Genomic DNA, 21,852 nt, shown 5'->3' on the forward strand with positions numbered 1-21,852 from the left:
GGCATCAAAGAAACACAGAAATAAATTGATGATACATAGGGTTTCAAATTATGAATATTGGCAATGTGAAGTTCTAAAACAATATGCTCTGTGGAATAACTCATCATATGAGAAACAGAGAGAGTTATATTTCATTTAAAAAGCAAAACAAACTTACTGTAGTTTTCTATATAGACATATTATGACACTCTCAAAATTGGCAGTGCTTCAGAATATAACAAGCACTCTAAAAATTGGTGACTGCAGTAAATCATTTCCTATTTGAGAAGCTAACAGACCTTGAGGTTAAAAAGTAACTAGTTTCAATTCCATCTAGATATGGACCTTCTGGAGCCCCAACATGCCCCCACATGGTTTCAGTACCCATGAACCCGGTTTTATACGCCGAATGAAAAGTGAAAAGCTACTTATGCTCTCTCTTGGTGTGAATGACACAAGCACAACCACATACCTGTGGCTGGGGTAGGATAAACCACGCCTTTCAACCACATGTTGTATATGATACCAATTTATACACTGGAACAATTACTACAGGATAAAATTATCTTGGAAAATTTACAGGAGGGTCTAGGCTGCCGAATAGAATTGCAAGATCAATGTCTTTGTTCTCAAATTTTTTAATGAAAGGATGATTCTGCAAAAGAAAACAAATAGACTCGCTTAATCTTACAATCTCCAAAAGAAGAATAATGCACAGGAATAAAAGGGGAAAAAACTACCAGAAGATCCAAAGAAGACATTCTATCTTGTGGGTCCTTTTGTATGCTGCAAGACAATCAAGTCAAAAAGGAGAAGAATCTTACGGTTAGTAAAGGACAACAAATGCCAAAAGTTGCAACAACTTACCAAACATAACATAGTGCAAGACTAAAATCATCATCCATTGTCAACAGAGAAAAATGATCCAATACTTCACTAGCTACAGAATTCATGAGCTCAGGATGGATTTGCTTACTAAACTATTGATGGAAGGCCAAATGAGGTACATAGTAGAACTAAATAAATATGGGCCATAAGACAAGGCAAAGGAAGATTACCCACAAATACAACATTACATATCATTTCCATGGAGGCGAAGCAGGATAGGAAAAGGAAGTATACACAACCGACCAAAATTACATATGGTGTTTGTCAAATATAAAAGAATGTCAAAAGTAAAATGAGTAAAAGATAACATTCGCAGGCTACATAAAACAAGTAAACCTACCATGCTGATATGAATGAGCAGAACTCTGGCGAGAATTGATCTGCAGGAGCAGAAGGTGGTGGTTGGTCCACAATAGCTTCCAGAAGCTCATAAAAACTTAGCCACCCTTCTTCTTTTTCAGAAGGTATGTAAGGGAAACGGCCTATTGCACATTCAAGTATGACCAGGCCCAAACTCCAGATATCACTACTATAATCATAAGTCTTTCCACTAATTCGTTCTGGCTGTCACAAGAAATAAAATTCAGTTAAGACTTTCTAGGCTCCATTTATAATGTGCTCGAATTTTCCTAAGCTGCTTTAACTGTAAGACAACTACATGTTCTGCTTCAGTTCTAAAGGTATGTTTGAGGACTGAATATTAACTGCTTAACATACCGACATGTAGTTGTAAGTTCCAACAAAAGTATCTCGCTGACCCATAGAGCTAGCCAGGACAGCACTGACTCCAAAGTCAGTTATTTTCACTTTCCCTTCATGATTCACCAACAGGTTGGATGGCTTTATGTCTCTATGAATCACATGTCTTTCATTGTGCAAGTACACCAGACCCTTCAAAACCTGAAATATTGTTAAAAAAAATATCATAAGGAAATAGGTAACTGCAGTAGTTGCGACTTCTATACAGAAGGCAGACAATGTGATACTTGAAGGAGACAATGACCTGCTTACAAACAACTGCAAGATAGGGTTCAAGTATTGTTTTAACTTGTCTGACAACATCTGCAAGGGACCCACGATCCATGTATTCCAGGACCAGAGAAATAACCCCATTATGGTAGAAAGAGTGATAACAAACAACCACATGCGGGCACTGTGATGACTGATTTATTTTCACCTCTTGGACTATTTGTTTACGGATGGTTTCCTGGATATTCATCTGGATAACCTGCAGAATAAATAACTGTAATTGGCTTAACCTGCCACCAGCCAGTGCATCATAGTAAAAGTTTGTCTTTTTCCTTGGATTATTTTCAACAAGGATATCAAACTTATAAATTCCCATGACACACCTTCAAGAAAGAGAAACATTAAAACGGCTTTGTTCTTTAAGATATGAAGAGAAAAAGGAAATGAGGGCGGGTCACCATAAACCGAAAGGAATCATGAGAAACATTTGCAAACAGAATTTAGCTAAATAGGACCCATGTCACCCCATAATGTCAATCTTCAGATACCAAACAACAAGGCTTCACTATTTCACTTAGTTGACTTATGTCCCCATAAATCAAACCTTTGACAATAAAATCACAGCATTTAGTTTACATACTACATCCAAGCAACACAAACTCGTCACTAAGAGAAAAAATTCAACAACTTTTCCATATTGAATGTCAACAACAGGAAGCCAATCACTGAGCCAAATGTCCTAAATTCCAGTCACAAAACTGAAGAGAAAGAGAAATTAAGAGCAAAAAGGAAAGAGTGAGGGGAAGCTGGCTTCCAGCTAATGATTCTCTAAGTTGACTTGACTTTGGAGAAATCAAGACTTAGGTATTCTGTGGGCCCTACAGGTCCTTATCTTACACAAGGAATCAATTCCAGAAGAGAAGCTAAATTTTAATGAACAAGTCAAAGACATAACCTAAGTTGGTCACAACGACAATGATAAGCTTTTATGCCCTTGTGAATGGTCTAACTTCTCCTACCACTAAACTTCAGATCCTCAGAGAACTTGCATAGGCAATAGTAGATCTTGCTGCAACAGGACCTATGTTGCCTTTGAACCAAACAAAAGAATGAGTTAACAGGGCACAAACAACACAATGAGACATAAGGAGAACACAGAAAACCCACTGCCTAAGGCAAATAACAAAAGTCACCATAGGTGATCCTTATCTCTGTCTGAATTGATAACTTTGCAATGGTGCTGTCAATGCATATGGCCCACTTTTAGCAACTTGGGCCGTTTCTTCCAGAAGAAAAACAAGAAGAAATGGGACAAACAAAGAGAAGATGAAAGGATGTGGTAATAACTATTTGTGTAACTTGCTTTGCAAAAAAAAAATGCAAGAAAATGTAACTTTGAGAAAATAAATAAACAAAGGTTTTACGAAGCATCTCTTGCATTATAACATCAATACAAATAATGATGTGCCATAAGCAAAGAAAGGTTTTACTAAGTCTCTCTTGCATTATACCTTCAATGCAAATAACGTGCCCACCCATTTATGACGAACAAGCTGGACAACACCACCACTTCCCTTTCCAATAACTTTGACGGTCTCAAGGTCCTCCAAGGAGAATTGCAAATCAACTTCTTTTGAATCAGAAGACTGCAGATAGGGCATTTGTCAACAAAGTATATTTAAAGAATCGTCAGCTAACATACAATTGTGAAATGAAACAAGTCCAGTATGAATTTAAGCTGTCCACGAATAAACATACTACATAATGGAAAGCTTAAATTCTCTCAAGGTCTGAGAGAGAAAATAGAAGAACTTAAACAAGTGTCCTATTACCATGCACATACAATAGAACGATCTTACAGGAATCTATTCAACAGGTAGTATAAAAAAAAAGTTGTGGATTCCATAACACAAGTACAATATAGAACTTACACCAGCAGTAAGAATGGGGAATACACAACTTGTGTTATATTAAGGTCGAGATTTACAAAGTACAGAGGCATCACCAAACAAAAAAATTGTAAAGTTTAGATCCAGCGTTACTTTCTTCTCTCCGTCTCATAGCCAAATTGGGTTACAAACAAAGACCTAATAGGACAACCACAGTGCTCCGAGCAAGAACCTTCACACCAGGAGGATGGATTACAACTTACAAGTAATTTCCTCAAGCAGCCGGATATTAGCCACCTAAAACAACTAGTATAAGCCATAATTATATCTTGTGCTTGGAAGACATTAGCATATCATGAACAAGATAATTGTATTTGGTTTTAAAGACTACAGGCGCTGTACCATTTAGTTTCGTACTTCCGTACTAAAGATGTTTTAGCTTCCGTTACCTACGTTACGTCAATGGGAAATGCATTTACTAGCTTAGACTCATCCTGTAGGCTAGAAGCATTAACCTACTATTCATCATTAACTATTAATGTCATTTGATTCGTCGCTTCACAAAATAATCATGACACAGTTCCCATCTTCCGCCTACATATAGAGGCTTTTTGTAGTTTAAACCTTGTAACCAAGTCAGGAAGTAAAACAGACGGCGATCCAATCAATTGAACCATCTGCCATCTTTCCCCCGTGTTTAGTAACACTACGATAGCAGGAGAAACACAATTACCTGGCCAGAAGGTCAAAGAAGGAAAACAGAGGAAGGAAGAATAATAAGAGAACACTCACACGGCCATCATTTACTTCGGAAATAAGTCTTAGCCCCCTCTGATTCAGAAGGAGATCGCCGTCCTGGAATGTGCCACTGGCCGTCCTGCCACATAGTTAAACAAGTCGGAAACATTAGGTACAATTTCAAGCAATGGGTCATCAAACTACAGAAGTGAGAAACATAAAATCCCATTAATTCAATCCATAAATAAGTTGAAAAACGAGGTGATATAATCAAAGAAATAACATTACAAGAAATTTGTTATCGGCGTTTCTTGAGCAGGTACTGAGAGCTTGAGTTCCTTCAGTGACATTGGCTTCTTGCTCTTCATGATCGGGTTAGGGTTCTTCCCAGGTTTACACTATTTTAGGGCTCGGTGGGGGGAGAGAGAGCAAGGAGGGAGGGGGGGGGGGGGGGGACGAGATAAAAATGAATAAAAGCGAGAGATTGCTTTTGTCGGCAAAAACGACGACTGGGTGCTCTTGACCGCTGAATACGATTCAAATGACGAAGTCCGGCAAATGATTATTGCAATTTTCTTCGTAAAAGTACGATAATACCATTTATTTTATGGTTTATTCCTCTGGCCTTTAATCTTAATATGTGCCGGTCCGGTTCGCGGTAGATTTTTGAAGAACCCGAATCCTTCCCATGAACGTAATCTAAAACATATTCCTATGAAACCGAATTCTCATTCTCTTAACGTTGATTACACACTCTCTGCCCTAAACCCTAAACCCTAAACTATATATTAACGGAACATAATAAGTTATTTCAATATATAAAAATATAGTATATTGATACACACTATTATCAATATTAAAAAATGCTATTTTTTATTTACCAATTTATCAATCACTCAAATAAAATTTTATCGAATTACTTTTACATATAATCGGGTAATCGATTAATCGAGTGTGAAATAACACTTATCTATTTTTTATTCTATTTAATAAATAATAAACAGGTAATCGGGTTAAATTTCTCGAATGCCTAATCTGATAAAAATAATATATTATTATTTTATTTAATACAAATAATAAATCAAAATCAAGATAAACTAGTAAAATTAATACCAATCATTGAGTCAAAACATAGGTAACAAATCCACTCACATCCCCACTCTATTCTCCTACTTTCCTAACCCCACTCCACTTTAACCCTTCCTTATTTTTCATCATTTACAAAAAAAATATTGTTAAATTTATATAAAATAAATAACAATTCACTTATTTTATTATAATTGAGTACAATAAGTAGAATCATATTACGATTAAACTACACATATCTCAGTTACACCCAAAGTCAATGACTAAGGCATGTTTGGAGCCATAGAAAAGAAAAGGAGAGAGAAAGTAATTTTCGTTGTTTGGCAACAAATAATCATTGAAAGAAAGGAAAATAAGAGGGAAAGTCACTTCCTCTCTTTTTTCTCTTTCTCTTCCTCTTATATTGTTTTTATTTTTTCTCCACTTTTTTTGTTCCAAACAAAGCCTAAAAGACAAGTCTTAGAACAATTGATCAATTTAACATAAACAGATTACTAACATAACTAAAGTTCGTCTCCTTTTAACTGAACAATTGAATTTTCCTTCTCATGATCCTCTTTTTAGACTCCACCATATTAATTCTAGTTCGGTGAGACTTCTTACTATGAGAGTTATATAAAACTATTTCTTACCTGTTCTTCAATATCTACATGATAATAAGAGGCAAAACTGAGAGGCTAAGTTAAGTCATGGTTTTCATTTAATAGCCACGAATTTTGTGGAGTTAAGTTGACCTCGAGTTCAATTATGAGGCTTGAGCTTGAGCCTGGTTGATTTGTCTAGGGTTTGGCTCAATTTGTTTCTACCCCAAAGAAAAAGTATTCAACAATTTATAATTCTCATTATTTGTTATTATTTTAACTTCTTAAAGACCTCAATTTAAAATAAGTTCTTAATTTTCTTCACAAAATTCATACATATTTATTGGGCTGTCTATGGTTGAAAATATATAAGATTATGTCACTCTTTAGGCCCCATTAGTGTCATTGGTTGAAAATTTATATTTCAAGAAAAGCTAAAAAATACTTTTCTTGGTTATAAGTTTCTCATAAATATTTAGTTTAATTTTTTTTATTAGTGCTCTAATAGAAAACTGGCAAGAAAATTCTTAAGATGTTCCAAACAGCTATTATTATAATTTCCAAATAAATACTAGAAAAAACATGTTTTTTCATATGAGTGAATTAGTTAGTAAATTAATTGACATAGATAAACCTCATATCATACAAAAAGTCAGCTTCAATCGATTGGACCATGTCTTAATTGAGTTAAGAGAAAGGTTATTTGAATTAGTTGAGGCAAAGTGTCAAGTTGGATTTTGAGGGCTTTGAGTATACGAGGATCATAAATTAGATCGAAATTGGATTCATGTCATGTCATGTCTACTCTTTTTTTATTTAGAAATAATATTATTTTTTTTAAAGGGGGTATGTAATTTTTGTAAATTCAACTTTGGCATTGAAACAAACTATACTAAATTAATATTAGGTCACTACCTAATACCAATGGAGCTTACTGAATTTAGGTTACATAAAGTCGGGTGGAGTTAAGATTGGGCTTTGGTTTGGTTTAATTTTCAGTGAAAGCTAAAACATTTTTTTTTCTTGATTATCATTTTTGAAAAACAACTAATTTACCCAAGAAGAAGTTTGGCTAGAGAGGGTCTTGGATTTTCGAGAGTAGAAGTTTCTAAGCCTCTCATATACTTCATATCTTAGAAAATCTCCTCCGGTCATCGCCAACACTTGGTTACCTTATATTGGCAAGACACTCAATTCATTCTTTCACCGACTTTGGTAATTTGGTTTAAAATTTGTTCTCCAATTATCTCTCTATTTGTTCTACTGTCGCCAAAAACTTTTGTCGTTTGCCAAAAATCTTCTCTTCTCTTGGCTGCAAGAATTGGTGAATACTTCTTCTACCGCTTCTTTTTCTTTGTTCTTCCGTTTATAGATTTCGTGGAAAAAAAATCCATCTTTTTCTAACCACTTTTTGTTTAGGGGTTTCCTCAATTTCATCTTTCTGGCATACCTTTGACTTGATTCTTATTCTTTCTTGTCAGTGTTAATTTCTTCTTTTATGTTTCTTCCTTTATTTCATTTATTTTACCAGACCATCTTTATTACATTTAAAAATTTGTATTACATTTTTTTTCAATTTCTATAGTTTATTTTATTTATTACATTTACGTATGTCTATGTTCAATATATACATAGTTTGGCTTTACTAACAACTATTGATTTCCTAAAGAAAATTTTTTTTACAATTTTTATTTTTTACATTAAACTCAAGATGAACTATATAAATTAACAAGTATTTGTAGACTATGTCCAAATTATTGTCCCACATGTTTTTTTTTTTTTGTGTGCATTTTGTGCGTGTTTTTTGTTGCTTTAAGTTGGACATTTGTTTTTGTTATGTATTCGTTGATTTTTATTCAATTAATTTGATTGATCGAAGGATTTTTCTCTCTTATTTTATTTTATCTATAGAAGATCCAAATTCCTTTTTGCCTTCGAGCTAAGATTTTACCCAAAATATTAATTTATTTTGTATTAATTTAAAAAATGTCTTTTATTCTAATTTCCCTCCTCTAAAGATGTAAATTCGAGGAGAAAATTACACAATTACTCTTTCATGTTTGTTGAAAGTATTATTTAAAAATACATATGATAATTGATTTATTAATTTTTTGTTTTTATTTTTCTTTTCTTTTCTATTTCTAACTTTAAAGTCTATTGATTAGAAAAAAAAAGTTAAGGATGATATATTATTGAACTACCACTTAAAGGATGGTATTGACTTGAAACAAATTGTATCGACAAATGTAGCATGATACGTCTTCAAGACTCTTACAATTATTTTTAGCATTAAAATTATTGACTTTGTGAGATTGTTGAAGATTAAAAAGTCAAAACCGTGCGAAGACACATTTAAAAAATGTAAAAATTGAAAGCAACTTGACGCATACATCTAACGACAATTTTCATATCTAGAGAAGTTAACAACTCAATTTTCTCTTTCTCAAAATTAGAAAGTATTTCAATGATTTCGTCCAATTATAGATCTCTACGTATAATTCTCAATGATGTCAAAATCTATAACAAACAACATCAATTATCCACTTTACCTTTTTCCTCTTATTCAACATTGTCGGAGCAATATTGGGTTCTATGAATTTTAAAACATCAAAAGAGGATATGTTATAGTCACAATAACAAAACTATCACATATTGCGATAATGCCATCAACAAATACTTTTTTTTTCTCATTCATAAAATAATTTTTACCTATTTTTATATCGAAATATACGACAATTTTCTAAAATTGCGAATTTGGGTCTATATTCCGAAATCTAAGGGTTTGCCTTGATACCACCATGGCAACTATGTTTAACCTATTCTACACTCAAAGTGTTTGGTGGGATAAAAATAAAAACATACATGCAACTTGTTCCATTTTATACGATAAGATATATGTTGAATTTGGAAGTACGAAAAGTGGAGAGAAAAGAAAAGAAAAAAAAAGATTGAATGGTTGAATGCTTGCCAGTTCCCACTAGCAACCCCCTGATTCATTGAAAGAATCGGAGGGGAAGGTGGGAAAGATATTTCCATGACAATTTCATAATTGGAGTCAGTATCAGTGACTCACATGGCCATGTTTGATGTTTAGAGGCAGTTAATAAATGAATCGACTTTCCCGAGAAAAGTCAGAATCGCCCTTTAGTCGCGGCTTTCTCTCCGGGCTGGGAATGAATTCGAATTCTCTTTTAGTGTTTGTGGTACGACAAATATTTGATAAATCCTAGGAATTTGAACTTATTGCTTAAACTTACGCTAATAGCTAAAGTGCGCAGGAGGCCGGCCATACAATTTTCAACTTTTGCTCATTAATCCTTAATCCTTAATTAAGGGTTTGTCTGTGATTAAAATCCCCTTAATCCTTCTGGTTTTTGTCTGTTTTTTCACGGGAGCGCACGTGCCCCCCCTAATTCCCTCCGCCTATAAAAGCAGATCGCGAATCCTTTATCATGGCGACTGAGCCGATCCATCTCCTTCTCCTCTCGCTCCACCTTCTCCTTCACCTCCTGTTAGTCAGATCTCTGTTCCCGGGGTTTTTACTGCCTCGGATCTCGCAGTATTCAAAGCGCTCTTCTTCCAAACCCTACGCGTGTTCGATGCTCTGGAACTTCTTAGATCGAATCACGGGAACCTGCCATGTGAGTCCTTCCTTTGACTTCTCTTCCTTTCGACCGTGTTGTATTTCGCGCTGCGGTTTTGGGGATCGCGGCTGAATTTCTGAGAATTGAGATCGGGTTGCATGTTTGTTTTCTCGGTTTGGCTTTTTGACTTTGTTGCATTTGAGATTTTGCGTTGAATTGACACTGTGGCGGAGTTGGTTTGGGGTGCGGGAGCTGCGGTCGGTCTAGGATCTGTCGAGGATTTGTTGGAGAGGTCCCGTGATTGTTACCTCTGTTGTTGATCTCGGTGATGACGGATGGATCTTTACTGAGCATTCAGCTGTGACAGTTGGATCTCTACTGAAAATTCAGCTGCGAGGGATGGATCTTAAGTGTAAATTCAGTCATACGCTTGGATCTTTTCTTAAAAATTGAATTCTTCTGGTCGAATTTTTACTGTAAAATTAGTTTTTCGCTCTTGTGGTGACACCTGCAGTTTTTGGTTATTTTAGAAATTCACTGCACCATTTGCAATTTCAGATGTTTCTTCGGCATATTGTCCAGAACATTTCATAAAATTTTAAGAGTTTTCGCGGCATGTTTAAGTTAATCAACTAGCACTTCTGACCGAGTTTTCGTAATCTGGCCTCGGTAGGTCAATTTTTGAAACTTAGAATAGGTCTTCAGGTTCCCTCGGTCGCTATTCCCCTTGGTCTTATCAAATATTTTCTGTTCATGTAGTTTTTGCAATGAAAGGAATGGAGATGATGGCCTAGCCTGAAAGACCAACAAACAGACTATGACCACCCGCCAGCTTCTTCGTTGTACATAGGAGAGTCCATTTTCTTTGGAATTTAAGGTATCTTGTTTGATTCTTTCAATCTCCTCTTTTGGTGTTCTCTGGAATATGACGAAATAATTAATATATGTGGGTGTCCTTGTCCTTAAGTATGTACTTTATGTGCTATTCATTTGCCTTTGAGTTTATTTTGTGAAACCCTTTCATATTTCAATCGTCTGGATGACCTGTAATTCAGGAATTCATAGCACACAAGCCATTTTCATTGTTAGTTCGTACCCAATTAGGCTGAATCACATGCTCCTCCAAAGGGAGGAAGCAGCTAGTCATTCTTATAGCCATCTGGACCTTTATCAAGTACATAACATAGGATTTTTTGACGAGTTAATATCAAATGATATTCCTATGAAGGTTATGTTTACTGTATTGCATTCAGGATAGAAGAGTTTACTTTCTACATGTATTTTTTCATTAAACAATGCTATCAATGGAATTTGAATCCATTGATTGGAGGAACATACGATTTTGTTCTGTATCTTATCATCTTAGATGCTTGATCTCTAACAGTCCTAAATATCAGCTTTGTGTCATCAGGAAAGGTCCTGTTTATGAATGTCAAGTTTCTCTCATTTCTCATTCCTACACTTCAGCCAATACCTTTTTACTTGTTGATTTTTGAATCCTATCTGTTGATGCTGAATGTTCGGTGGGTAAAGTTGAATCTCTTTATGATTTGATCTGTTCGGGAGATTAATTTTTCAGTTTCAGCTGTGCATTCCTTCCTTTTTTGTTGCCTCTTCTTTGTTTACACAAGTTTTTTAGAGAGGGGAAAAAGCCAATCTAGCTCAATTATATGGGAAATTTCAGTTTTGATACCCTCTATGCTCATAAATTTTCTTATTCCTTTATAAATTTCCCAAATTTCTCTGGATTGAAATTGTGAAAGTTCTGTGGTTGTTTCAGATTGTTGCATGAGGTGGTTTGATGTAAGTTACAAGATAGTGAAATACCTGACTCTAGCTTGACAAAGTGCAACCATATGGCTCCAGCAAGCAAGGCTGACAGGAAAGCCGCTTTAGATGTGGCATCATGGATGTTCAACGTTGTTACTTCTGTTGGGATCATCATAGTTAATAAGGCCCTGATGGCTACTTATGGATTCAGCTTTGGTGAGCACAAAATTCCGGCTTGTATTGTCTTTTTTATCATGCATTTGTCTTTCTGTTGGTAGAATAATCTTTGACAGAGTCCATGAAGCATGTTCTTTGCACCATTATCCACATGGAAACTCTTGTAGTGCAGATATTGGCTTCTATTTGTTGAATTTTGATGGTTAGTATTCGTGTCATTAGGCTTACCATGCAGGTGTCTATTCAAGTTTTTATCTGCCTGAGAAATGTTCTTCATAGGGATATTGAGCAACTGATGAAATGTGAACTTGTGTGGCTCACTGTACATGGTTGCTCTTCTAAGTACTTCTTGGTATCCTCAGAAAATTTTAGCATCTGTCTTTTGTGGTACCAGTTTATCCTAGACATGAAGACCCCATTCTTGACCACAACATTATTTGTCTGTATACATTCTGGATTTTGTGATTAAAATCTAAAATCTTAGCTGTAAATGTGGTTTTTGCCTTGTCTTTCACATGTTTAAGTCATGTTCTTGAACTGAATACTGGGGTTGGAGTTAGACTCTTTGTATTATATGTCCTATGTTAAACTCTATGGTAGTTGTAATATGTCTTATTTCTTCTTATTCATTTTTGCTGGTGTCTCTTTCAAGTTGTTCTGTTACATATTCACAAGGGTGAGTAAACATCATTAAGAGAAATTATAAATCCTTTTGAGCTACTGAATGGAAATGCAGGAGATTATTTTTCTTTCTTCTTCTTCTTCATGTTCTTCTTCTTCTTCTTCTTATCCTTGTTGTTGTTCATCTTCTTTAGCTTCTTCTTCTATAAGGTATGATCTTAGACCTTGTTTCTATATCATCATCATAAGCCAGGGTCCAGGCTCCACACTCTTTGGCAGTGTCACTTGTCAAAATGTCCTGTTGAAAACATACCTTTTTTTCTAAGTTCTGTTACCTTTATCCTTTTCCATCTGTGTGGACAAAATAATGCCCAATGGTGGTAAGCCATTTAAGGATCAATATCACATGCTTCTTCACATTTATGACTTACCACTTATATTGACTTTTGAATCAAATAGTAGAATTTCCAAGGATGTTTTCAGTGCATTTGTTGTTACTACATTATCCATATTGAAGGGAATATCTAATAAAACAATATAATATAAATGTTGTTTAAATCTTCCCATTTTTAGATAGTTTGACATGAATGTGGCTTTTCTACTCTTTTCATATACTCTTTAGAAATTACGATCCAGCTACTTATTGTCTGAGCTCCAGTTTTGATTTTATGTAGCTCTCTAGGGCAGTGTTGGATGTATTAAGTCACCTCCAGTGCGGGAGTTTCTTTATGTTTTTGTTAGACATGCTTAAAAATGGCTGCTGGACATAACAGAGAGAAAACAATTAAATCAGTAATATCTCAGTAGAAATTGTGTTTTTGACTCTGTGTTGATATACCAAGCCAATGTGTAACTGATTCCAGAATGGAATGAGATTTGAGGAGCAAAGATAAAGGAGTTTCTCATTCTAGTTGCTTTTCCCACATTATTATTGAGTTCTTTTTCTTTCTTTCTTTTCATGCATTGGAATTGTTGTTTTTAGTATTTAATTAAATTTGACTACTTTTATGTTGATAAACAAATTTCTTTTATGATGTACTAATGTTGTGTTTGTTTATTTTATTTTTTGCTGCAGCTACTACATTGACTGGCTTGCATTTTGCCATGACAACCTTGATGACTGTAGTTCTCAGGTGGCTAGGTTACATCCAGGCTTCCCATCTTCCATTCCGTGAACTTCTGAAATTTGTTCTCTTTGCAAACTTTTCCATTGTTGGTATGAATGTGAGCCTCATGTGGAATTCAGTTGGATTCTATCAGGTTAGCAAGTAGATATTTGTCCTTTTCTTATGGATCATGGAAATGCTTGCATTTTACTGAATAGAGATGCATTCACCTGCAGATTGCCAAGCTGAGTATGATCCCTGTATCCTGTTTATTGGAAGTTGTCTTGGACAAGATCCGATACTCTAGAGACACCAAACTCAGTATTGGAGTAGTTCTCCTTGGTGTTGCCGTTTGCACTGTTACTGATGTGAGCGTGAATACAAAAGGTTTTATTGCAGCTTTTATCGCTGTTTGGAGCACTGCAATCCAACAATATGTAAGTTTCTGTATGGATATGTAAGAAGTAGTAATTTTCATCAATCAACAATTACTTTGCATCTAACATATTTTGCCTTTTTCTTCCTGTGGATACTTCCAGTATGTTCATTATCTGCAACGGAAATACTCACTCGGGTCATTCAATCTCCTGGGCCACACTGCACCTGCTCAGGCTGCTACACTGTTGGTAGTGGGACCCTTTCTTGACTACTGGTTGACTACTAAAAGGGTTGACATGTTTGACTACAATGCAGTGTCAGTGGTGAGTTTCTGGCTACTCCAGACAATATTAAGTGCTACTATAACTGTTGAACGGTCTGCCGCATGGACTCGGTAAAAAAAGAACTTAGAAACAATGAAGTGGAAGCAACATCTGTAAACATGAGTTAATTTTATTTTGGCCCTTCAGCATAGGAAGATTTTGTTTATGGTTTGATTTGTTGCTGCTTGTATGTGTGTCGGTGCATCACTTGCAGGCTGTTATTTTGCAGTGTACCAATTGTCTTTATATATTTGAAGGTTCAAAGTTTCGTGTAGTTATCTGACTGCTCTTATCCTTGTTATGCAGTTCTTCATCGTACTGTCATGCACAATAGCAGTTGGTACCAACCTCAGCCAATTCATCTGCATTGGCAGATTCACAGCCGTGTCCTTCCAGGTTCTTGGACACATGAAGACCATTCTCGTCCTAATAATGGGGTTCTTCTTCTTTGGTAAAGAAGGTCTCAATTTACATGTAGTTCTTGGCATGATTTTGGCTGTGATGGGCATGGTGTGGTATGGAAATGCCTCTTCCAAGCCTGGAGGTAAAGAACGGAGGAGTTATTCTATCTCAAGTGACAAGGCTCAGAAGCATGGAACAGAATCTAGTGAGCTTGATGAAAAGGTGTAGATGATAACCCTCACAATGAATGGCTACAAAGCATAGGTGATTCCAGTATTCTCTTAACCTTGAGGTTAGAACTTTTTTTTTTTTTTGTTTTTCGATTATTAATTTTTTCCCTTCAGTTTTTTTATCCCTTGGGGAATGCTGATGTGATCCCCCCCATCCCCATCCGCATCCCCATCCCCATCCCCCCCAAAAAACACCTGTTTCTTGTTTCTCTTCCACTTTGTTTCTTGTTCGTTTATAGTAATTTATTCTTCTAAATTTTATCATTTATAGAAAGAAAATTATTTGGTGCAGCAGTGTCCATGAGCCCCGAAATTTTATTTTTGTCTTGCTGAACACGGGTACGTGAGAACTGTTATTACAATTTTATTCTTGCGTGGACGTTACGGTACTGAGACTTGTTTTCTCCATGTGAGATGATGAGTGGTTGAAGAAAACTGAAGCGATGATAAGGCGTTGAACAGAAGAGTAGTGATGGTAATTAGTTCAACTTGAAAAAGACGGTTAGAGGAGAAGAGTCAATTTAGGGAAACGCATTAACAAGGCACATTGGATTTGGACAAATTGAAAGAGTCATTTGTCGTGGAAAGGCAATGGGAAAACGGGAGGAATTTAAAAAATTGACTTTTGGGGGTTTGGTTAAATTATAATAGAGCGAAGGAGACAAAATTGACGTACTTGTCTTAAAGGAGGCTGAAATATTCCCATGGCTGCTGAGCGACATAACGAAGAGAAAGGCAGAAAAGAAAAGCAGCTTTATCTTCCCTCCTGGGGTCGGGTGCCGCTTTGTACCTACACCATAGACCGATTTTTTCCTCTTTGAGTGAGTCAAATTGACAAACCGTTCGTTGATTGCTCATAGAGTGCCTGTACATTAACCTCATCATTTTTTTTTTTTTGTAAAAACGATTCCATCTGTCTCAATCTCTCTCTCTCTCTCTCTCTAGAGACTCTGTGGGTCTGTATCTTTGAAAACCTAAAAAGAGAAAAAAAATTGGCCAATGGAACTGGTTTTTGTGGTTCAATCAGCGAATCATAAAAAAACCAATCCAAATTTGACCGGTCTCTCCCTCTCCTTCTTCAAAATTGATAAAACTAACTAATGATTGACAGGAAGGTCTTGCCATTTCCCAATGAGACCAGGGTTTGCTACATAGTTTGGCTCCAATCTCTTATTTCAAAGCAAGGCCTTGAGCTAGACAGGCGAAGGCTAGTGGTGGCCAGTTCTAGTTGATACAGTAATATGGATGCTGTTTTATGCCGTCACCTTTGTCACTCACCCTATTATCATCCTTAAACACGAACTTAATTGATATGTTTATGTGAAGAAAAACACCATAAGATGATAGAAAAATAGTTTCTAGTTGCCTCAATGTAAAATGATAGAAAATATATACTAAGCTGACACAAATTAAAAAAAGAAAAAAAACTACTGTCATAATATATTGCACTTTCAATAGAAAATTATTGTCAAAGGAAATTAATTTTTCATTATTTTATTTTTCCTATGACATTACTAATGGCAACGTGTGAGCAATAATATCAAGTGAAAGCCATAAACCCATAGCTTAAATTAGTATCATAGTGAAAACCCATTTCTAGAAGAATTTCGAGTCTTCCAAATTCTTCATACATCAAAATGACATCCCCATATCTTTGTTTTTCATCTTTGAAGGCCAACGACATTTTTATGGCAAGAATGGTGAAGGTTGGCTAGATACCATAAATACTCCTATTGATCCATGTTAGAAAACCAATTCAGGGGTATTTTGGTTATTTTATTATATCAATAGATTTGTTTTTCTATGTAATATTGTTCCTTGTATTGAATAATGTCCATGGTCCAAATTTCATGTACATAGGATATGTAGAATGGAAGATGTAAGGAGATAAGTATTACATAGGGGTATTTTTATAATTAACAAAACCCTCGAAATTAAATAGAGAGGGGATCCTACACGACCCCAAGGAGTTCTCTTGTGAGCCACTCTCTCTTCTCTCTCCTATTCTTCTCTTTTAAGTTTTTTTATGGTATCAGAGCATTAAATAGTATCTGGTAGCATCCACTATCAGTTTCCATTAATCTTTGAAGGGGGGATCTGTTAGAAACGAGATTTATTAGGTTTTTTTCTTCCATTTAGTGATTAGTAAAAGTTCAAGTTTTCTCTCTTTTTTCCCTGCCATAACTCTAGACTTACAGGTTTTATTGAGATTTCTTGGGTTGTGGCCAACTATCCCTACCCTATTGACTGCATCATCCACATCTAAGCTGATGTCAGCTCTAATTAAGGGTTATTTGATACTATTCTCTTTGAAATTGAAGCTTATACATTGATTAAGGTTGTTTGGAGTGCACATATCCTATTCTTGGCCTAACCCTAATTTTGGTGCTACACTTGAAAGTTTGTTGGAAGTATTGCTTGGTTGATTTGTGATCCTATACATAAAATAAGGTTGGTAAAGTATATGCCCATCTAGGGAATTTTCAAGATCTGATGGAAAAGACACAATTACTATCACCTCTCAAAAATTGATAGGTCCAACTATCTTAATTCGGCCAAATCAGTGAGAATGTACTTGAAGGCAAGAAAGAAGAGAAAGTTCATTCTAGATGATCCCTGGTTCCCACTGATGATGATTGGGAAACAAAGGATAGCTAAATTATGAATTGATTATATACTACAGAATCAGGTAATGAATCGTGAGACTGCAAAGGCTATGTGGGTGTCTTTAGAGTTCCTATATGCTCACAAAAGTAATCTTTCACGAGTATATGAATTATACACCAACTCTTTTGGATTAAAAAGGGGAAACAAGACAGTTACAAAATACAACAATGCTTTTCTAGGGATTTGGTAGGAAATCAATGCGTATCATCTATTCACTACAAATGAAAGAGAATTGAGAAAGCGGCATAACCAACTACTGGTAGCAAAATTTCTTGATGGTTTAAGTGCCGAATTTGATAGAATTATGGCCCAACTACTAGCTTCTAATGAGATTCCTACTTCATCCACTACTTTTAACATAATTATGAGAGTTGAAAAAATGACTGTTCCAAAAGTGGGTATAGATGCTAAGATGGGTGAGGCTATTGCTCTTAGTATTTTAGATAAAAATCAGGTTCAATATATTCTTCTAGAGGTTGTATAGGTATTGATAGGGGTAGAGGTAGAGATGGCTCAGGCCAAGGTAGAGGTTGCAGTGAATGCAAATCATAGAGGAAGTGTGTTTATTACTGACGCACCGATCATCACGTAGATATATATTGAATTAAATTTGGAAAACTTGCATGAGCCAACTCTACTATTCATGATGGCAGTGGTAATGTGGTTGATGTTGGGGCATCAGCCACACCAAGAGCCCCACTTAAAATGCAACAATTATTTAAGCAACAACAATAGATTGTTCAATGTGTGGCTTAGATTTCCGTTGCTTTCTCTTCTGCATATGTTCCTATACTTCTTTTCCTACTACCAGTGAGACCGATTCAGGTATGTTAGCTGACAATGTGTGTTTGTCACCATCCCGAGTTCTTAATTTAGGGGCTACTAAACATATATTAGGTATGTCATCTTTGTTCTTTGACTTGAAGGAATCCTTGAATATAAAATATGCCAACCTTGCTGATGGATTTATTTCATCAGTTCAGGGAGTGGGTACTATTGTTTCAACATCCTTCATATCCATTCAGTCTACCTTACTTGTCCCTAAGTTTCCATTGAATTTATTGTCTGTTAATTGGCAATGTCAATGAATTTTTTACTAACCTTTTACACTACTCATTGTGTCATTCATGACCTAGTGATGAGGAAGATGATTGTTTTCACTCGTGAGAGAGGAGGTTTGTATTATTTGGAATGTCATCTACCAAATAATATATTGCATGTACTACATTTAGCAAAGCTACATTTGCAGTAGCATATGATATTAGAACATACGTTCCCAATAAAACTGATTCAACTATTTCCAAAATTTCCTTCAAGTATTTCTTTTCAGTGCAAGTTATGTCAATTGGGTAAACATCACAGGAGTTCCTTTCCAATCTCTCTCCATCAGACAAGTAAACTTTTGAGATTGTACATTCAAGTGTCTGGTTCTTTATCCTATGGCTAGTTACTTTGGTCATAGGTACTTTATTTCATTTATTGATGGTTTTAGTGCATGTGATTGGCTTTATCTCCTTATAGAGAAGTATGAAGCTTTTGATGTATTCCAACTTTTTTTTAAATAAAATAAAAATTAATTTGTTGCCTCAATCAATATTTTACGTACAAACAATGATCTTGAATCAATGAATCACAAATTTCATATGCTTTGTCAAAGACAAGGGATCATTCATCAAAATCTTGTGCTTTTACACCTAAAAAAAAAGACTTGTGAGTGTGAAAATCACCATTTCTTGAAGTTGCTCACACTATGATGCTTCACATGAATATCCTGCATGTTTTTTATCAATAAGATGCTTTCTTCTGTTCTTGAAAGTAAAGTTCCTATTCAGCTTCTATTGACATTTGTTCCTTTATTTTTGTACCCCCCTGTAAGTTTGGTTGTGTCTATTTTGCTCATGTGTTGGGGCCATCCAAGGATAAAATGTCTCCTCGGTCTATCAATTGTATCTTCTTAGGATATTCTCAAACACAAAAAGGGATACAAATATTTTTGTCCATCTACTAGAAAAATATTTGTATCTGTCGAAGTTACATTTTTTTAGAATGTCCCATTATTTGAGTCTACTACTTGAGAGACTGTTGTTTGTTCCTTCAGACCCTAGATTGGTTATTCTTCTCCCAATTAATGAATGTATTCGACATTCACAAGATGTTCCTATTGAGAAACCACTGCAGGTGTATTGGTGCAGTTATGGAACATCTCCTCAGGTTCCAGACCCCTCTCTCACACTTGGCCATGACTCTAGGTCGTTTAAGGATCCTGAGGTAAGAAAAGGTACTCGTTATCCATTGTCTTATTTTATCTCCTTTAGTTCTTTATCTGACAGTTACACAATTTTTGTCACATCCATCTCTTCTTGCACTATTCCTACTTCAGTGCAGGATGCTTTTTTGTCTCCTAAGTGGAAGCAAGTCATAGATGTAGAGATGGAAGCACTGGTAGATCACGGAACTTGAGAGTTGTGTGATTTACCTCCAGGGGCAATAGTTGTTGGTTGAGAGTGGGTGTATACAGTGAAGTACAATGCCGATGGCTTTGGTGAGAGATATAAAGTTAGACTAGTTGCTAAAGGGTACACTCAAACATATAGAGTTAATGTCTTTGAAACATTTTCTCTTGTTGCTTGTTTATCATTTGTTCTGTGAAGATGCGGAAGATGGGCTCAAGGCTCATAGACCAAGGAGAAGGCCCTAGGCCCATACAATGATGGAATGATGAGTCATACACAATAAGAAGTTTTACAGAGCCAAAATTATTATGGAAGCAGGTCTCAGAGAAGAGTTTCAGTTTAAAGGTGTTTTAGTTATGTTAGTCTTCTATTTATGTTGAGTTATTTGATTATGCTAGGACTTATCTTTAAGTGTTAGAGTTTGGGTGTAATTGGGATAAGGGTAATTTAATTATAATTGGACTCTACTACTTTCATCTATTATAAATAGGGGTTCATGTACTCTGATTACAACAAGTCAATAAAGTTTTTCTCTTTTCTATAAATTCAACATGGTATTAGAGCAGGTTTTGTGAGTTGACTCTACAGAGATAATGTGATCTTTTCTGATCTATTATCTCTAGCAGTTTAGGTTTGTATTTATCTTCTTTTTTTCTCTTTTCAGTCCCTATACCCATTGTTTGCTTTGTGTTTTCATCTCTATACTAAAATTTTCATATTGCATATTATATATTTACGGAAGTATATTTGAATCTACTTTCCAAGGAAAAATGATTTTTTGTAATCGAAGTTATCTACAAAGAGAAATTGATATTTGAAGTAGCAAAGATCAGATTGCAAAAGAGGTTTGAGCAGCAGCAGCAAGCTTCAACTTTCGACCTATTTAATGTTATCAAGAATGAGACTTTACATGGAGAATTATATATCAAAAGAAAGATATATAAGTCTATTTTCTTACCTAATCAACTAATTCTCGATCTGGTTTTTTTATACAGAGATATTGATCTTGGAATAGTCAATGATTATGCCAGAAAAAGGAGAGAGTACTTAGTTCGGCCAGATTATATAGACCAAAATCTATCAGATTATATATCTCAATAGAATTGTATTTTATGAAGTGAATTTATACTTGGATGAAATGTATTTAAGTCTATTTTTAGAAGGATAAAGTTTTATATCAATCTAATCTATATTTAAGGGTATATTCGCATTGGTAGAATCAAAGGTCATGTTGGTATCCTGTTTGCATTGAAAAATCCGAATTTAAGCCTAATTTTTTGTGTAACTTTTTGAGACATTATTATTGAAGAAGAACTTCTAAGTTACTGATTTTTATCAACAATGGCTATTCTAATGGATGATGAAAGCTAAGGTGGCCCCAGAATATTATCATTTGGGTAATTACCTGTTACCTCCCTTAATTGGCATTTATTACTCCTACCAATTGAAAGTCAGAATCCTGGGTTGGGACACGGTGATGAAGGAGTTTTATTACACTTCTGAGCACTACGTATAGACCCACTACTTAAAAAATATAGGAGTGTGCTTTACATCCAGCATGGGTTATGACTAAAGTATGGAGCGATGTCATACAACTTAGAGTGATTTTATTCTCACTTATCTTATGCCAGGTAAGCCTCATGGCAAAGACCACCAGCGTGAGGGGGAGGGTTGGAAGATATGGAGGATTGCCATTTTATAGGAGAAGATGCTATACACCATTTGCAACAAGCTGATAGTTCATGATGTTCTCTCACCCCCATCTTGAGGGGGAGTATTGGAAGATGGGCCCAAGCCCACACGACCATAGAAGGCCTACATATCCAAATGTGTCGGAAGATGGGTCCAAGCCCATAAGACCAAGAAAGGCCCACACATCCAAGAGATGTGGAAGATGGGTTCAAGGATCATAGACCAAGGAAGGCCCACACATCCAAGATATGTGGAAGATGGGTTCAAGGATCATAGACCAAGGAGAAGGCCCTATGCCCATACAATTATGGCATAATGA

At 35.5% G+C, this 21,852-nt stretch overlaps 2 protein-coding genes across 3 annotated transcripts; one reads left to right on the top strand and one right to left on the bottom strand.

Moving 5' to 3' along the window:
* Positions 1-391: 391 nt before the first annotated feature.
* On the bottom strand, positions 392-4,893 carry LOC137938738 (mitogen-activated protein kinase kinase 6). The gene is made up of 8 exons (XM_068783760.1): positions 4,752-4,893; positions 4,518-4,602; positions 3,348-3,482; positions 1,871-2,095; positions 1,585-1,767; positions 1,208-1,431; positions 720-765; positions 392-634 (listed from the first exon to the last, which is right to left on the bottom strand). The coding sequence occupies exons 1-8, from the start codon at positions 4,829-4,831 to the stop codon at positions 542-544; spliced, it is 1,071 nt and encodes a 356-aa protein (XP_068639861.1). The 5' UTR covers positions 4,832-4,893; the 3' UTR covers positions 392-541.
* A 4,709-nt stretch (positions 4,894-9,602) lies between these two features.
* On the top strand, positions 9,603-15,012 carry LOC137938719 (UDP-rhamnose/UDP-galactose transporter 6). 2 transcript variants are annotated; one of them, XM_068783731.1, is made up of 7 exons: positions 9,603-9,771; positions 10,474-10,591; positions 11,495-11,700; positions 13,358-13,542; positions 13,625-13,825; positions 13,928-14,089; positions 14,396-15,012. In XM_068783731.1, the coding sequence occupies exons 3-7, from the start codon at positions 11,571-11,573 to the stop codon at positions 14,717-14,719; spliced, it is 1,002 nt and encodes a 333-aa protein (XP_068639832.1). In that variant the 5' UTR covers positions 9,603-9,771; positions 10,474-10,591; positions 11,495-11,570; the 3' UTR covers positions 14,720-15,012. The 2 variants fall into 2 exon arrangements, with proteins under 2 accessions (XP_068639832.1, XP_068639833.1); XM_068783732.1 differs by lacking the exon at positions 10,474-10,591.
* The last annotated feature ends 6,840 nt before the right edge of the window (positions 15,013-21,852 follow it).

This window comes from Aristolochia californica, unplaced genomic scaffold (genome assembly GCF_029961685.1).
Source record: "Aristolochia californica isolate CCGP_79_NKW_82.1479 unplaced genomic scaffold, dmAriCali1.0.hap1 SCAF_8, whole genome shotgun sequence".
NCBI lineage: Eukaryota > Viridiplantae > Streptophyta > Magnoliopsida > Piperales > Aristolochiaceae > Aristolochia > Aristolochia californica.

Bases quoted from the DNA above. Each gene is read 5' to 3' on its own strand.
- LOC137938738 (XM_068783760.1), bottom strand. From the start codon at position 4,831: ATGAAGAGCAAGAAGCCAATGTCACTGAAGGAACTCAAGCTCTCAGTA. The intron at 1,432-1,584 runs GTATGTTAAGCA...TTCTTGTGACAG, and splicing joins GAACTTACAACTACATGTCG to CCAGAACGAATTAGTGGAAA. The intron at 766-1,207 runs GTAGGTTTACTT...ATTGTCTTGCAG, and splicing joins TGCTCATTCATATCAGCATG to CATACAAAAGGACCCACAAG.
- LOC137938719 (XM_068783731.1), top strand. From the start codon at position 11,571: ATGGCTCCAGCAAGCAAGGCTGACAGGAAAGCCGCTTTAGATGTGGCA. The intron at 13,543-13,624 runs GTTAGCAAGTAG...ATTCACCTGCAG, and splicing joins ATTCAGTTGGATTCTATCAG to ATTGCCAAGCTGAGTATGAT. The intron at 14,090-14,395 runs GTGAGTTTCTGG...CTTGTTATGCAG, and splicing joins ACTACAATGCAGTGTCAGTG to TTCTTCATCGTACTGTCATG.